Source organism: Cucurbita pepo, chromosome LG01, assembly GCF_002806865.2.
Source record: "Cucurbita pepo subsp. pepo cultivar mu-cu-16 chromosome LG01, ASM280686v2, whole genome shotgun sequence".
In the NCBI taxonomy this organism is placed as follows: Eukaryota; Viridiplantae; Streptophyta; class Magnoliopsida; order Cucurbitales; family Cucurbitaceae; genus Cucurbita; species Cucurbita pepo.
In genome coordinates this window covers 584708-602087 of record NC_036638.1, presented here as the reverse complement: position 1 = coordinate 602087, position 17380 = coordinate 584708, and the positions used below count along the sequence as shown (strand labels likewise).

The 17380-nt window shown below is 38.0% G+C and overlaps 3 protein-coding genes across 5 annotated transcripts; 1 reads left to right on the top strand and 2 right to left on the bottom strand.

Annotated features, from left to right (window-relative positions):
• Nucleotides 1-2573: 2573 nt before the first annotated feature.
• LOC111802863 (SNF2 domain-containing protein CLASSY 1-like) lies at nt 2574-9226 on the bottom strand. Of its 3 annotated transcripts, XM_023687263.1 has the most exons (8): nt 8999-9226; nt 8815-8886; nt 8578-8653; nt 8186-8300; nt 7658-7908; nt 5437-6831; nt 5195-5341; nt 2574-4758 (listed from the first exon to the last, which is right to left on the bottom strand). In XM_023687263.1, exons 4-8 carry the CDS (start codon nt 8232-8234, stop codon nt 2833-2835), a joined length of 3768 nt encoding a protein of 1255 aa, XP_023543031.1. In that variant the 5' UTR covers nt 8235-8300; nt 8578-8653; nt 8815-8886; nt 8999-9226; the 3' UTR covers nt 2574-2832. The 3 variants fall into 3 exon arrangements, with proteins under 3 accessions (XP_023543031.1, XP_023543030.1, XP_023543032.1); XM_023687262.1 differs by lacking the exon at nt 8815-8886; XM_023687264.1 differs by lacking the exon at nt 8815-8886 and having other exon boundaries at nt 9116-9222.
• Nucleotides 9227-10881: 1655 nt separating this feature from the next.
• On the top strand, nt 10882-13783 carry LOC111802964 (sorting nexin 2B-like). Its single transcript, XM_023687269.1, has 5 exons — nt 10882-12145; nt 12459-12668; nt 12824-13084; nt 13348-13434; nt 13528-13783. Exons 1-5 carry the CDS (start codon nt 11147-11149, stop codon nt 13606-13608), a joined length of 1638 nt encoding a protein of 545 aa, XP_023543037.1. The 5' UTR covers nt 10882-11146; the 3' UTR covers nt 13609-13783.
• LOC111802899 (probable leucine-rich repeat receptor-like protein kinase IMK3) lies at nt 13739-16761 on the bottom strand. The gene is made up of 2 exons (XM_023687265.1): nt 14639-16761; nt 13739-14543 (listed from the first exon to the last, which is right to left on the bottom strand). The coding sequence occupies exons 1-2, from the start codon at nt 16563-16565 to the stop codon at nt 13918-13920; spliced, it is 2553 nt and encodes an 850-aa protein (XP_023543033.1). The 5' UTR covers nt 16566-16761; the 3' UTR covers nt 13739-13917.
• Between the last annotated feature and the right edge of the window lie 619 nt (nt 16762-17380).

Genomic DNA, 17380 nt, shown 5'->3' with positions numbered 1-17380 from the left:
TTTTTTTTTTTTTTTTTTTTTTTTTTTTTTTTTTTTTTTTTTTTTTTTTTTTTTTTTTTTTTTTTTTTTTTTTTTTTTTTAAATTATTAATCATAAAGCTTACGCCGGACTTGCAAGTGGATAATCAACTTGCGCGCCTTTGGGCACCAACTAATTGCCATTTACTTTACTTAATTGCAACTTTCTCATTTTATTTTATTTTATTTTTATTAAATTTTGTATTATTGTATTTTTTTAAATTATATTTGGTGCTATTAAAAAATAAAAAAGATATGAGCTAGTTGCTGTTTTTTTTTTTTTTTCTAATAACTTAAATTGAAAAAAACGTGAAAAGCTAGGAATATGGATACCTTAAGCATGCTATTTTATTTTTTTTTTAAATTTATAATGATATTAAAAATTAAAATTAGCCAAAGTTTTGTTTTTTTATTAGGTAGAAAATTTAATTATAATAATTTTAAATGGGTTAGAAATTTCAAAAGTTTTATAAATTTTTATAGCTCTACAATTAGGCTATTCCACCATTTTTTTATACCATCTTCACCTCCATGCTATTTTAAGGATAATATTGTAAATTTGTCGGATTGAAGCAGTCAAATCTGTCCAATTCAACAGATCAATGAGGTCAACACTCAATGCAGTCAAACTGATCCGTTCAAAATGATCCTCTTCTTCTATGCTAATCCCGCCGTGGCAAATACTCGTGTCAAAAAAAAAAAAAAAAATAATAATAATAAAATAAAAAAGTTTCTTAACCTCCATGAAGACAACGAAAACGAAAGACGGTTTGGTTTCCATAAAAGAACACAATTTCGAAACACGAAAGCATTTTTGTGAAAATTTCTCTCTGATATGAACTTTGAGAAAAATTCAAAGAAAAGTACAATATCGGTTCAGAGTGAGCTTGGACTGTTATAATTTTAAATCTGAAACTTTCTTGGTAAGTAAAGCCCAACCCTATTCCCAGAGGCGTCTTTAATTAATAAATTAATAATTTTAAATCCAAAAAACTGTTAATAAACAATAACAAAGGAATAATATTTTCATTTGAATTGATTTTCATTCCAACTCCAACTTTATGTCAATTGGGTCTTAGTTCTTAATGTTACTTTTGGCACCAAATATTCACCCACTACTACGCACTTGGACAACTTATGTGGCTCTAATTCCGTCCATATTCGTATGAGCACATTAATAAGCATATATGCGACCATGCAATCTATTAAATAATTAATGTGGCAAACTAGAAACATCTTAGAAATTTTAAAAACCAAATTGAGATTTTAAATTTGTTATGAAATAATATATTTATGTGTTATTTCAAATTTAAAGCTGGAAAAAAGTAAGAATTAAGTAAATAAAAAATAAATGCATTCCAATTTCCCAAATTTTCTAACACTGATCCTTCTTCCTACTTTCCCTGCTGATGCGTACGGACCACTTTGATCACTATCTCTCATAAATTATTGCCCAATTGAAGCTTCAATAATTCATTAAATTATTGCTATCTCTAAGTTTTCGTACCTATTCCATACTCAGAAAAAAAAAAGTTATTATACTAATCTCTTTATTTGTAGAATACCCCCATCAATCTAGACCGTCACTACTAGAAGTTAGTTAGCAATCTTGCAATTGTCCTCACAAGTGCTTGATAACATAACATGAGGGGAGCCAACCTCGTGTCTGCACCAACTACTAAAATACATAGGTAGACTCAATTCAATACTAGAGGTTAATTGGTTACTCTCTAATAGTCTCACATAGATACTTGACAATATCTACTATTAGTTAGCAATCCTCTAATTCTTCTCACAAGTGCTTGATAACATAACATGAAGGGAGCGACCACGTGTCTCGACCAACCACTGAGATATATATGTAAACTCAATTCAATACTAGAGGTTAGTTGGTAACTCCCCAATAGTCTCACATAGTAACCTGATAATACCTACTATTAGTTAGCAATCCTCTAATTCTCCTCACAAGTGCTTGATAACATAACACGACCTCATGGCTCGACTAACCACTGAGATATATATGTAGACTCAATTCAATACCAGAGGTTAGTTGGTAACTCTCTAGTAGTCTCACATAGTAATTTGATAATACCTGCTATTGAGATACATATGCAGACTATGTCAATCTAACATACTACCAAGATATATATGCAGACTATGTTAATCTAGACCGTTCAATACTAGAGATTAGTTAGTGGCCCTTTAAATAGTCTCTAGAGTGTAACCTGATAACATGAACATAAGAAGACACATAATCGTACATCAATATCAATATATATAGTTGATACAATTAGTCATATTACATACAGCTATTAAAAGACGGAATATAATTAACACAATCACGCGTAACACCATAATTAATATAAAAGCATTAGATAATCTTGTTTTAATTAGTAAACAATCTAGAAATTAGAAGAGAGGAAAGGTAACGCAAATTAAATGGATTTTGAGAAGACAATTCAAACCCTTCAGCTAAAGGAAAAAGATTAATAAAGTTGTGAATGAGGCGTGTCAGATGTAAAGCAAATATGGCAAATCAAATTCCCAAAACATGAATTTCCAAGATCAGCAGCTTGTGATAAGCAAAATGATTGAGAAAATAGTTCATCAAGTCACAACTAGGCAGTTAATTCTACTAAAGTTCAAAATTGCACAACAGATGATTATTGGTAAAGAATGACACAATTTTCATCTTATTATACAAACATCTATTTAATAAACATGAGAGGAGAGGAAGCAGTCATTATTCATACATATGATATGATATGATATGAGACAGAGAAGAAGAGAGATAACTTACCAGGATATTGTGAGGCTAATCCTTTTCTCTGATCACAGTAGAAGCCTTCTCGTTTTTCATAATCATATGAAACGATTTGACTCTATCTTCCTCCACCATCTCCCTAAGAACTTCATCTTCAATCTTTTCTGCTTGCCATTTAGAAGGATCCTCCACAAACGCCTCACTGAAAATCATACTTGACACCCATTCCTTCCATGTAGTTCTCTTGTGCTTGTCCTCTTCCAATGTGCCAGTTACCAGTAGTTGATAGACATAGACCACCTTAAGCTGGCCTGGACGGAATGCTCGAGCGATGGCCTGCTTTGTCTTCGAAGGATTCCACTCGGAGTCTAGTAAGATGACTCGTGAAGCTGCAGTCAAACTAATGCCTTCTGCGCAAGCAGTAATTGAAGCAAGCAAGACTTTGGATGGCCCTAAGGGATCTTCAAACTTATCCATCACTTTTCCTCGTTCGAATAGCTCAAGGTCCCCTGTGAGGGCCAAGATTTCTCGGCCTCTCTTCCACCTAAATACGTTCTCAAACAGCTCTATGAATAGTTTGACAGGTGCAATGTTGTGGCAGAAGATTAGAATTTTTTCCTTCTTGACGACACGGTACACAAGATTCAGAACAAACATCACCTTTGAACCTTTCCTCAAATCGAATTTGTATCCTTCTAGTTCCATCAGATCCCTCTCACTGAAAAATTTGCTAGCACAAACCGCAGTTTTTACTAACCAAGGATGGATTGAACCGAGAGTTATGAGGAGCTCTAACTCAAGGGGATATCCAGGGTATTTAGCCATTATCTTATGAAGTTTATTCAAAATTTGTTGCTGTATGTCAGTTGTGTTCATTAGTAAGGTGTAAATTTGTAAACCAGGAAGGCCATCCTTACTTCCACCTTCATAAACATCAATAAACGCACTTGTCATATTTCTTAGCATGTTCAGACCTTCCTGCCTCTCTTCTCCATCACCTGCATCGATTTTCCGAGCTATCTTATCTAAAAAGAATTTCCTTGCCCGAGCTTCTTGCAAGTGTGGAGCTTTTCTTTTCTTCCTCTTGAATTTGGGATCTAGTTTCTTCAACACTTCATTCACAAACCTAGGTCTTGCCAAACAAAGAGTATTGAAATATTCACAGAAATTATTTTGAAACAAGGTACCTGAGAGGAGTATTCTGAGGTCTGTTTCAACTTTCATCAAAACCTTCCTCAGCCTGGACTTAGTACTCCTGGGGTTATGCCCCTCATCCAATATTAAGATACCGGGGCTTTGGCGCAAAACTTTGGCCATGTACTTTCTGTGAGCAAATTTTGCATCTTCCCTCATTAATGTAAGAAATGATGTATAGCCCATAACAAGAACACTTGGATGTGCATGCCACTTCTTTATCTTTTCCAGGCAATCCAAGATGTGCATGACATCATCTGTCGGCCTTGGACCTCCAGCAAATGTGACTGGTTTTGAGTTCGACCGGAAAACTCGGTACGTTCTACGACCATGTATTAGATGAATTGGTACTGGAACTTCCCACTTAATAAATTCCTTATACCATGTATAAAGAGTTGTCTTTGGAGCAAGGACAAGGGGCCTTTTCCCTGGAAACAGTTTCAAGTAACTAACGAGGAATGAGATGATCAGAAAGGTTTTTCCAGCTCCTGGTGTATGGGATATCACACAACCACCTATTTTACGAGATGCTTGATCCATGAGAGCTGGAACCATAGAACCAGCAACATTTTTCCACAGGAACTCGAATGCTTTCTTTTGGTGGAGATGTAATTTCCTTCTGAATTCAGGGATCAAGGCCCAGACATTGTCATTTTCTTCCGATAAGGTACCATCAGAAGAAGGCAGGCCACAGAAAATATTCATCTCCTCCTCATCGTCAGTATTGTGCTCATCTTTTTCTTCAATCCTCCGCTCTTCGGAATTCCAGCTCATGTGTTGCATCTATAGAGAGAAAAAAGTTGTCAATTTCTGTTGAGATAGCATAAAAAAGGAACACCAGCCATAATTTACAACATTTTAGAAGCAATATAAGGATGGGATCAAACACAACATAGTTGAAAAATATGCAAATAACAATTTGCACAAAAGAAAAATGAGGGCCAGATAGACCAATGATGCAGAATTACAGAGGGTACAGCCAGAATGAAACTATAGATGTCATTTCAAATCATAAAACAACATTTTACGAGCATATCCTACAGCACATTATTTCATTCGTAGAAGAGTATGCACATGGAGTGATACTAAGATATCAAAAGTTTCACATGGAGCAATACTATGATATCAAAAGTTTCCCAGCCAAGATAGGCGGAGTGAAAGATTACTGAAGAATATGATAAAAACATTCCAGCATTCTAGTGTTTTGAATTTGACTTACAAATGGTGCTGAGACATCTTTAATTTCAGTGCTCACAAAGCCACATATATGGCAGAGCATCCCTATCTCTTCATTCAACTTGAACTCATGCTGGCACCATTTGCTTACTTTCTGTTCAGGCTCCACTGATGTTCCATTACTAAAACCCTGTAAAACCAAATCTTTGCAATCTGAATGAGCATCATCATGAATATCCATTTAACTATAACAAATCTAAGATCATTTATGTTTAATTAGTTTACCTGGTTAGCATCAATAAGGTAACTTGAGGCAAGGGATATTTCCATCTCTCTCCACAGCATTTCAATCTCAGAGTTTTCTTCCTTCTCCTCATTAGAGGGCAGTTCCATCTCGTTCCTCTTATCCAAGGAAGTTTTGTTCTTAAATTCTTTCCATTGATCAATTATCTGTGGCTCTTCTTTTTGAATTGTTGAGTCAATATTCTTCAGGAAGGAATTGATCAAATCCTTGTATGCACCTGCACCTAAGGACCGTTTCTGCCAAGTTCTTTCTTTGGGAGAACCATCCTCTTTATAACATATGGAATGATACCTGGTCTTCCTACCTTTACTGCTCGAAGCCTTTCCCCAGCTACCATTCTCAAAGTTCTCGTCTTCAAAGTCTGAAAAGTTTCTTTTCCGGACTTTGCGTTTATTGTTAATGTAGTAATACCTAGCTGAAATTTCAGTTATCTGTTTCGTAAAGTTACCACAACCATTGGCATCATCAGGATATGGATCAGATGCTATTGGCTGTTCATCAATTACAGGAACTATAGCAAGTTGATTTTTATCTTCTACTTCATCACTCATTTCCAATGATCTTAGTCTGCTCTTGAAATCAGAGAGATCATCATGTACACTCAATTGATTGAAATGATTGTTGCTTTCATTTTCCGTCTTTACTTTTGAAGGACCTGCATTCGTGGCAAACAGGTAAGCAAGTGGTAATGTCATCTCATCATCATCATTCAATTGCTCTGTTTTATATATCCTGGTTCCGCTGTAGTCAATTTCTGATTCATTGATACTATCACAGCCAAGAAAACGATCAGGTTGGACATTACGGCGTTTTGAACGCCTCAAGTCCATAAGATCGGTGAATGAGTGCAATTGACTGTCAAATGCATCATCTGCAGGAGACATCTCAATCCTATCAGATGAATTTAGCTGATGTATTATTGGAATAAACATACCATCATCATTTCTAAAGTTTACAACGTATAAAATCTTGTCAGAAGCTATTGAAGTGCCCTTCTGATTACTTTCCAACACTTGGTACAAGATCTTGTTATCCACTGATCTTACGTCAAAAGTGACATGTTTCAATGCTGATGTTACTACTAACCAAGAAAGATCGGACAGAAATTTTCCCAGAAGCAGTTTTGTTTTTGGCAACAGTGCGCAGTCCTCAGAGAAATCCCATCGGTAGTGTTGATCTTCACAGAAGTGTTTCCTAACCTTTTGGAGTACAAAGATCTGATCAATTCCCATTGCTATGATTTCTTTACAAAGCGATCCCTTCTCTGAACCAAGGGGTTTTTTATCAGCAGCATATAATTGGACATAAAACTGGCATGAACACCCAGAATCATGAGGCTTCCGCTCAATTGAGCTTATTTTAGCATCGATCCACACCTAAGAAACCAACCCTGTTGATTAAGCTCTAGATAAAGAACAAGAGCTCTCCAAATATAAATCATTCACGAGTCAAAAACATAAATCAATAGGTGAATGAGAGACCACCATCCATTTCAACATTGTAGTGTTGTCTAATAGAAACTTCAGTATTTTAGTAAGTTTATTATTGACATTTCTTTCCATAGACCTGGCAGTGAAACAAAGTCTATATTACACAGTTTGAAGTTATCTTTCTTTTCCTGAATAATAGGTACCATGTTAATCTTAATAGCAGAAGTACCATGTAGATATCATTAGCAGAAGAAATAGCAATCTATGAACAGACAGAGGTTCAGAGAAACTGCAGTTAATTAACCTGTACAAGAAACTTGAAACTTTGAGAAAGGCATAATATGAGCCTACCAAATTTCCATTGAAAATTATTCAAATAGTTAACAAACAAGAAATGACAACACATTTCAAATGAGCCAGAACAAAGCTATAGGAAAAGGAACACACACATGGCATTAACATTAAAAAAACACTTCAAATATATCAAAACTTCAATTAATAGGACAGACAAAGAGCATCAAATCCAGAATTGAAACAAATATGAGACAAAACAAGAATATAGTTTTAGAAGAAATGTTATACTTTCCTAAAACAAAATCATTTCATAAGAAATTTGATGTTGAAGGAGTTCTACTGATTGAATAAAACAAGAACTATTATCCCTCCATGAACGTGACATTTCATATGTTAGAGCACAATAATGGGGGAATGCTATATTAACAAAAAATGCAAACTAAATATAGCTCAGAAAATTGAATAGAAGGTCGCTTACAGGCTCTGAACCTTGCACATCAGTATTTTCCGTGCTGTGAGAGGAAGAGAGGACACAAATATCAACACCAGGTCGTAGAAAACAGGTGCAGTCAGACGAAGTCGCTTGTCTCGACCTAATGCGGAAGTCTGTGTAAGGACCTCTTTCCAGAATCATGAACTGATCATTCACTAAATGAAGGGTGATTGAACCATTCCTAATTCTTATCTTCTCCGCAGCTTGCCAAGAACCACAGCACATCGCCTCGAAAGCTTTCAGAAAGAAATCAGAATTTTAACTGAAAAGTTGAACTTAGGAAATACATATGAAGGCAGAGTAAAAAATAGATGACATTGCCCTAATGAACTGAATGTACTGAATTATGCAATATCTGAAAGGATTTATCAGACATACGAACAACAGAGATAACATGTATGATATTGGATTGTTAACATCCAGATCTGAGACCACGAAATAGTTGGAGGTCATCATATTACTACCATTGCAACATCGAGAACGTAAAAAGAAAGAAGGAGAGGCAAATATTACGGTAATCATTGAATGGATGCTTGAATTCATATAAACGTCTTTTAACCATCCTTTATCGCCACCCAAACAGCAGAGCCGCTTTAACAATTTCCACTAAGAAAAACAAGTCGATTATCTGCAAGAATGAAACCCAACAAGAACTCATGTTAATAACTCTGCTCTTATGTAGTCTTGCACAACGTAAGAATCATCGCAGTTACAAAAATGGTACTCAAATAGTAATTTTTTCTTAAAAAAAAATCCCCTTCGTATTTCTAAACCTTCTGCGCAAAATTCACAGCCCACTATCACTTCAGACGTTACAACACTAATCATAGCTTTCATTTTAAAAGATAATCCTGCGAATTTAATTCGGAAAAAAAACCCCCCATCATTCAATCATGTAAACTTACAGAAATTCAGCAAAAAATCGAAAATGACACGACAAGCAAGGTCATCGTCATGTAGCTGATTTTCACTGCTCCACTCCTGAAAACACCAATACCATCATCAGTAAAAATGGAGAACCGTTCAATAATAATGTCGTCAGCTGGAAACACAGAAGAAATTAGTATCCCCATAATCGACAGAAACAGAGATATTAAACAAAACACAGAAAGAGAGAAAAACACAAACAGGCATGAAAATACCTATAATTTGAGCTGAAAACAAACAAGACCAATCAACAATTAACCGTCGCCATTACAAAAACAATCATCCTCCTTAACAAAATACACACCGTTCATCACCATCATCGTCACCGCAATCACACTCCACACCAAAAACAATCCAAACAAAAATCGAGAGAAAACAAAGTCCGATCAAATCACAGACCTGATTAACCACAATAGGAACTCAACCGGTGGCGATCATCCCCCGGCGGACGAAGAACCGCCACAAAAACGAGACGAACAGAGGTGGAAATGCAATGCGAAAACGAGAGAGAAATACCTGAAAGCTCGAAAGGGAGAGAGAGAGGGGAGTGAAGTGAGTGAGGCGGAGCAATCCAAAGCCCAAAAGTGCTAAAAAGCTCCTCGGAATCCGTTCCATTACTTTGCATGAATGGTAAAAAAAAGAGAGGGCCGTAGACTAGTAGCGGCAAAGAGGCGGGGGAGTGTAAATAAGGAAAGAGGGAGAGGGTAATTTGGGAAATAGAAAAATGGAAGATCAGAGGGCTTAGATTGACGTGATCGGAAGGGAATCTGAGGGTCCAGATGATGAAATTGATGAGATAAGCCTGAGAACGGCCACGTGTGATCAGAAACTTGTGGCGTTGGCTTTTGGTTGGAAATTGGGATTGTAAGTCGAAACAACCAATAAATTTGTCCACCTAAGTTCCCTCCTTTTTTCCCAATTTTTCACCTCCTCCGTAATTTTATTTCCTCTAAATTACCCTTTTCGGAGCAGTAATTTTTCAAGTTTCGAGTTTCAACGCTTCCTTTTTTATACTTTTAACATTTATTACATTTACTGTACTTTTTAACTGAAGGATAAAAGGTTACTAAATTTTAACCTAAAATTTAATTCTTAAATTTTTTTTTTTACGTAATAACGCACTTTTAATTTTATAATAATTTAGATTTAATGCAAATTTTTAACCTATAAATTGAGCGGTGGTTAAATATATTTATAAGAAAATACCAAATTCGTACGTAATAAAAATTGAATTTAATTTGATCCATCTTTTATGGTAAAGAATAAAAATAGTTGTAAATTTTAAAAACATGGAAATTAAATTGTTGCATATTAAAATTTAAGAATTAAATTTTTTAGGTAAAATAATTATTTATTAAATTATAGAGGATTAATTTAAACATAGAAATTGTTTTCTTAATAATTTTAGTTAAAATACACCGAAATTATTATTTTACCAAAATATATCAGTCGAAAAGGTACTTAAAAAATGAAACTTTATAACAATTTATTCTCTGTCGATTTCTTTCTGATTTTGTTCATCGATGTTTTCTCTATATTTATTATCTCTCTTTGGTCTCTCTCGATTAGATTATCGATGATTGTTGTCACCTCTCTTCTAGCTACCATGCTCATGACCAGCCTTGAAACTCAAGCCCTATTCATATTTTTTGGGCAGCTTTGTGGCTTCGTCAAACTGTCAAACATCATTTGTGCGAAATTCAAGCTTGTTTAGCCACACACACTGTTTGTGCTTGCATGTTCAATCATTGCGATACAACAATTCCACATCTCATTGTCATCTCGGTTCCTAACAACACGACCTATGCATCTGTCGTCTCATGTCTTGGGACACATCAACCTCTTGGCTTGTTCGGACACAACTATTGGGAATTGACATATGTATCAATCATCTCATCGAGACATTCCGAACATCTATCTATTCGGGTTCACTCGAGCGTCAGAGTCGCCCGTGTCTATACTACCGGATTCGCTTGATTGCAGCCAATAAAAAGCTTATCTCATAGAGTTATTGCTTATCATTTGATAAAATTGTGGTATAAGCATAATTCTAATATTTAAAATTACATAGACTAAATTATATATATTATTTTTATTTTTTAAATTTCCATAAAATATTTAATTCGGAAAAAAATAATCTAAAACGGATAAGGTGAAGAAGTTTTAACAATATTTTGTCTTTAAATCCCACCTGACTCACTAAATAAATACACGAGTTAAGACATTCATCAACTCGGCAAACCCGTACACTGAGTCGACTCAGTCTGAATCCCTCGATAACCCTCGAGTTCTTCGTAATCTTATTCTCACCCACGTGGTGACTCACTGCCTCGGCTCCCGTGTTCGTTCGTCTCCATATGCGGGGAAAATTTTCGTATGCTCTTCCATTTCTTTCAACTACCCACCGTTTGCCCCACTAGTTCTTCGAATTCGATGGTGTTTAGACTTCGAATTTGATGAATCTTGTGTTGATTTAGGCCTTTTTTTTTTGTTGTCTTTTCCTAATCTCGTTTGTTTTTATGTTATTTTCTCGTTGTTCGATTCGATATGATGATGAGTAATGGAGATCAGGAGGAGGAGGAGGCGGGCCTCCACTCGTCTCGTGAAGAAATGGAGAGTTTGGTTCTTGACGATCCTCCCGTCACCCAATCTCAAGGTCGGAACAGTCAATTGAGTCGGCCGGTGACGATTAACTACGATCCCTTGCTTTCGTCGTCGCCCTCTTATGCGGACCGTCAAAGCCCTGATTCGCCTTTCGATTCGTTTCTTGAGCCTCCTTCTTATGCTGAGGCGATTTTCACGTCTTTTGATTCATCGTCCAATGGTCGCGATGGTAGCCCTGACTTCTCCACTACAGCGAACGCTTTGAGCTCTGAGTTCTTGAGTATTTCGGTTTCGGATCCGCAGAGAATGGATGAGCTGAACAATTCGTTGGTTCCCGGTGGAAGTGGTTTTTACACGTATCTGATTACGACGAGGACGAATCTTCCTGAATACGGGGGACCTGGATCCGAATTTGGTGTTCGAAGGCGTTTCAAGGATGTTGTCGCATTGTCTGATCGGTTGCTGGAGACGTACCGTGGGTTTTTCATACCGATGAGGCCGGATAAGAACGTGGTGGAGAGCCAAATGATGCAGAAACAGGAGTTTGTGGAGCATAGGAGGGTTGCATTAGAGAAGTATTTGAGGAAATTGGCATTGCATCCAGTAATTCGGAAAAGTGAGGAGTTGAGAATGTTTTTGGAGGCGAAGGGGTCATTACCATTAGTTAGAAGCACTGATGTAGCTTCAAGGATGCTTGATGGAGCGGTGAAGCTGCCGAGGCAGCTATTTGGGGAACCAACTGCGGCTGTGGATTTGCAGGAAGTGGCAAAACCTGCAAAAGGGGGCAGAGATTTGTTGAGAATCTTCAAGGAATTGAAGCAATCAATGTCCAACGATTGGGTTGGGGCGAAGCCGATGGTGGTGGAAGAAGATAAGGAGTTTTTGGAGAAGAAAGAGAAATTAATGGACATTGAACAGCAACTTATCGATTTGTCTCTACAGGTGTGAATCTAGTGCTATAAAGGTTTTCATACTTATCTCTATCATGTATAACTAGAGAATTTTAGATACCATGGCGTTTGGATTAGGAGTAATTAATATAAGCATTTTGAGAAGCTATCTTGAACTACAGTTTTCTTGTCCAGCTTGATTTACGTTGGAAGACAAAATTTCTGCTAGGAAGAATAGGATTAAGTTGTGATTAATTCTGAAATATATTGCTGAATGCCCTTCATTTTTTATTGAGAAAATAAATGGGGCTCGTTTCTTTATACTTTCTAGTAATGTTGCTTGTGTATATACCATTGTTTTGAAGGCCGAATCACTTGTGAAAGCTCAGCAAGACATCGGAGAGACAATGGGAGAACTGGGTTTAGCATTTGTAAAGTTGTCCAAATTTGAGACTGAAGAAGCTATCTTCGAGTCTCAAAGATTTCGAGCTGCTGACATGAAAAATTTGGCCACTGCTGCTGTTAAAAGTAGCAGATTGTATAGAGAACTAAATTCACAAACAGTGAAGCATTTGGTAAGTGCTAAGAAACTTGTTGCAAGATGAAATAGTATGCACACTTTGGAAAGTTATAAAACTCGTTTCAAAATGATTGATTAAGCGAATTTTGAAAGTTCTTTGAAGGAGACTGAATCCATCAATTGATTGTTCTTTTCGTGAATCCATTGCAGGATAAGCTTCACGATTATCTTGGAGTTATGTTAGCTGTCAACGGTGCATTTTCTGACCGAGCAAGTGCGCTGCTGACAGTTCAGACCCTATCATCAGATCTATCTTCCTTGCAAACGAGGATCGAGAAGCTTGAGGTTGCTTCGTCCAAGATATTTGGTGGAGACAGGTCCAGGTTGCGGAAAATTGAAGAGTTGAAAGATACTGTGCATGTTACAGAGGATGCTAAGACTCGTGCAGTAAGAGAATATGACCGCATCAAGGTAGATTAGATTGCCTCTTGTTTGTCCCATTTTTCTGTGTGTATTATTTCTACTTACTATTTCACTTTGGACGATATAAAAGATGATTACATGGAAAATCGAATGCACCCGGTTACACTTCAAGGCATCCGTATTACAAATACCACCCATATGTGTGTATGTAATTGGCTGAATTGTTTGAAATTATAGTCTTCAGATGCTCGAGATCTTTTGGTTCTAGAGAGCTGCATGAAGTGTTAAGTATAAGTATACTTTGAGTGCAGGAAAACAATAGGAGTGAGCTCGAGAGGCTCGACAGGGAGATGCAAGAAGACTTCAAGAATATGTTAAAAGGCTTTGTCCTTAATCAGGTTGGATTATTTTGACAACATTTACACAACCGAAAGCAAGCTTTCGTCATGTAACTGGTTTGGAGTACCTTAATTCAAAGTTCATTTTTGCAGGTGGGATATGCAGAGAAAATGGCAAAGGCTTGGGAGAATCTTGCAGAAGAAACTAGAGGTTATGTAAAAGAGAGCAGCTGAAAAGTATGTAGCTTTTTACAAGTATGTATACAAACATATACCTTTTGCATTTATGAGGAGTTTCTTGTAGATTTAGCGAGCGGTTCGAGCGATTCGGTGTACGTTGTGATCTTGTAAACTCTATATCTTTGAGTCTAAAATATATTGTATTCAATAAAAACTACTTGCAAATTAATTTACTCTCGCAGAAAACACCCTTAAAAGAATTGAAAGAATCACAGAAGCCTCTCTTGTTCTATCCACTAACTAAACTAACTAACTAACCAACACTCGGTTTGCCTATTTGGATATAAGCCCAGCAGCCCTTTTTCACTCACTTGTTGAAGGGGGTCCTCCTCCTCCTCCAGCTCCGTCGTCCCCAGAACTGGGAGCAGTTTCTGGCCTAATCTCCTCCAGTTGTTGTAGAACTTGTTGAACTTCTGGTCTTGCCGACGGTGATGGATCGACGCAATGCAAAGCGAGTTTTAGCGTGTTCAGCAACTCATCTCCAATGGTAGAGGCATCCTTCATCAGTTCCATATCGAAAACTTCATTGGTCCACTCCTCTTTGACAATTGATGCAACCCATTGCGGCAAATCGACTCCGTTCATGGCTTCACCGGGGGACTTTCCAGTCAGGAGTTCCAATATGATCACTCCAAGGCTGTAAATGTCAGTTTTCGTATTCGCTTTCTTCAGCTTTGAAAGCTCTGGTGCTCGGTACCCGAGTGCCCCTGCAGTTGCTATCACATTTGAGCTTGCAGCGGCTGTCATCAACCTTGACAGGCCAAAATCTGCAATCTTAGCATTTATGTACTCATCAAGTAGAATGTTGCTGGATGTTAGGTTTCCATGGATGCTGTTCTCGTGTGCGTGAAGGTGACACAGGCCACGAGTCATACCCTGAGCTATCTTCATCCTCGTCGGCCAATCGATGAATGTTTCCGGTCCACGAGCTGTAGATTTCAAAGAAGTTAGAGCAAGCAAGCTTACCGTACATACACACATTATTACCTTAAGACGTAAAACAAGATATGAAATTTGCAGTTACCGTGCAGGAACGTTGCGAGGCTCCCGTTCGGCATGTAATCGAAAACAAGAAGCTTTTCTCCTTTAGGTCCCAAGTAATAAGCCCTCAAAGCTAGAAGATTTGGATGCCTGATCTTTCCAAGTATATTGACCTCTGCTTCAAATTCCTTCTGGCTCTTAGTGATCTTCTCTCTCAATCTCTTTACTGCAACTTGACTTCCATCCTCCAATGTAGCCTTGTAAACAGTCCCATAAGTACTCTTTCCCATTATTTCTGCTGTTGCACACAAAAGATCATCTGCTGTGAACACCGTTTGCCCCTCGAAATGGACGAGCTTTCCTCCAGCATCCCCTCCCGCTTCAACTTCACTGCTCGTCGGAGGGACACCCTTCTCGGTCCTCACAGCCGCAGCTGCTGCTGCCTCACCGCCATCCTTTTCTTTCGAAGCAGCTCTTTTCCTTATCAAGCAGCACAGCAGTACAAAGAAAACTATAACCAATACTACAAGGAGGGATCCTGCTGCTATGAGGATTATATCTTTAGTACTTAATTTCCGATGTCGGGATGTCGAACTTTCCAGCGGAGGAGCAGGAACTTCTTGAGAAGGGGCAGGGGACAGGCACTGAATCGCACCACTGAACCCACAGAGCTGAATGTTCCCAACAAAGGAACTCGCATTGAATTTTTCGGCAAGGGCCACCGGTACCGAACCCGAAAGGTTGTTATACGAGACGTTTAAGGATTGAAGAGCTTGCAAATCAGCAAGAGAAGCTGGGATTTCTCCACTTAGATTGTTCTGAGATAGATCAAGTTGAGTAAGTGTTGAAATGTTCCCCAAAGTTGAAGGTATATGACCATTGAATCTGTTTCTACTCAAGTTGAGAACAGACAGATTTCTCAATCCATCAAAACTTTGGGGTATGCTTCCATTAAGGAAATTATTAGAAACATCCAAAGTTTTGAGCAAAGAAAGCCTACTAAGTTCATCAGGAAGGCCACCATTTAGCCTATTGTGGCTAAGGGAAACCACTTGAACCTTACTTAACTTGCTTAAAGAAGTTGGTATGGTACCTGAGAGGAGGTTGTCATCAAGAGTCAAAGACTTGAGCTGAAACACCTGGTTTGTGGCATCGCTTCCCCACGAGTCGGGAATGCTGCCTGAGAGATTGTTGTGTTGAAGAGCGAGGAAAGTAAGGGACACCGATCGAGTGAGACTCGTCGGGATCGGACCGGAAAACGAGTTATAGCTCAAGTTAAGCCAATAGAGTTTGGTGGAGTTAGCCAAACTAGATGGGATTGTTCCGGTGAGCAAATTGTTACTAATGTGAAGAGTTTGAAGCAGAGGACAACGCCCCAACGAGGGAGGGAGCGACCCCGAAAATCGATTATTGAACAACTGAACTCCTCTAAGATTTGGAAGAAGCCCCAATGAAGAAGGGATGGATCCAGCAATGAAGTTGTCATGTAAACTGAGCTTCCTAAGGGCCTGAAGTTGGCCAATCTTCTCAGTGATTCGACCTCCTAATCCCTTCCATGGAAGCTGTATCACAATAACCTGTCCCTTGGCGCATTTAATCCCAACCCAACCACCAGAACAAGCACCAAATCCACTATCATTCCAACTCTTCAAGAACCCTTTAGGATCATCAAGTTCTTGCTTGAATGCCTGAAGGGATTGAAAATCAGCCTGAGTCACAACCACGCCGTCCCAATCCTGGCTCAAAACAGGCTGAACACAGACAAAACTGACCACAAAAAGGAACAAAACTAATCCAAAATGAAGAGAAGAAACAAACCCATGGGGGGTTTTCCTCGAAAACATCCGTTTCTTCTCATTCTTCCCTGGAAAACAGAGCCAATCGGCAGTTTCCGACAACAAAACACTAAAATCTCGAAGTGGGTATTTCCAACAAGAGTTGGAATCAAATGGGGTTTGGATTTCATCCATGGAAAGCTAAAGAAGAGGAAAGAAAAACTTGAAAAAAGATGAAAATGGAACGGAAAGGAGCATAGGGAAACAAGAATGAAACAGAGGAAGGAGAGATTTTGGTTGGTGGAAAAGGGTTTTGTAGAGAGAATAAGAAGAGGAGGAGGCCAAGTTTGTGAAGAGAAGGGCACGTGAATGCCTGAGAGAGAGAGAGAGAGACACAAATGTCAGGTGGGTTGCAATAAGATACCCGAGGCTCTTCCTCTTCCTCTGCTTCTGTGTTTCTCTCTCTTGTTTGATGAGCTTAACGGCTAGTTTTATTTTTTATTATTTATTTTTTTTATATTTTTGGTTCTCGATGTTTGTTTCTCTCTCTTGTTTGACTGCTTTGGAAGAGTGAGAATGGAGAGAGAGAGAGAGAGAGAGAGAGAGAGAGAGAGGGTTTTGGGGGTTTAGTGGAAACACCGCTCCTCCAACGGCTATATCTCTTCAGTGTTTCAGTGATGGGATCCAGCGGCTAAGGACATGGGAGTGTATTATTCCTTGGGAAAAGAGTGATATTACAAACTTAATCATAAATTTGTTGCATATTAAATATTGATACTCATCTTCATGAAAGTGTATCATAAGATTATAACATTATACATTAAATTTCATAAACTAAATTGAACTAAGTCTTAATAAAATCAAATGTGTTTATTTTGGATGCCTTAAGGTTTTGATAATGGGACCCACTACAAACAAAGGTTTCTTCCTGGGAAATGGGGGGACGTTACAAAGAAGCTCACCCCACCCCAATTGGCTCTTTTGATTCATGAGTTTCTTTTGTCCTTTTC

Bases quoted from the DNA above. Each gene is read 5' to 3' on its own strand.
- LOC111802863 (XM_023687263.1), bottom strand. From the start codon at position 8,234: ATGGTTAAAAGACGTTTATATGAATTCAAGCATCCATTCAATGATTAC. The intron at 7,909-8,185 runs GTAATATTTGCC...TCTTTCTGAAAG, and splicing joins GCATCCATTCAATGATTACC to CTTTCGAGGCGATGTGCTGT. The intron at 5,342-5,436 runs GTAAACTAATTA...TTGGTTTTACAG, and splicing joins ACCTTATTGATGCTAACCAG to GGTTTTAGTAATGGAACATC.
- LOC111802964 (XM_023687269.1), top strand. From the start codon at position 11,147: ATGATGATGAGTAATGGAGATCAGGAGGAGGAGGAGGCGGGCCTCCAC. The intron at 12,146-12,458 runs GTGTGAATCTAG...ATTGTTTTGAAG, and splicing joins TTATCGATTTGTCTCTACAG to GCCGAATCACTTGTGAAAGC. The intron at 13,435-13,527 runs GTTGGATTATTT...TCATTTTTGCAG, and splicing joins AAGGCTTTGTCCTTAATCAG to GTGGGATATGCAGAGAAAAT.
- LOC111802899 (XM_023687265.1), bottom strand. From the start codon at position 16,565: ATGGATGAAATCCAAACCCCATTTGATTCCAACTCTTGTTGGAAATAC. The intron at 14,544-14,638 runs GTAACTGCAAAT...TGAAATCTACAG, and splicing joins CCTCGCAACGTTCCTGCACG to CTCGTGGACCGGAAACATTC.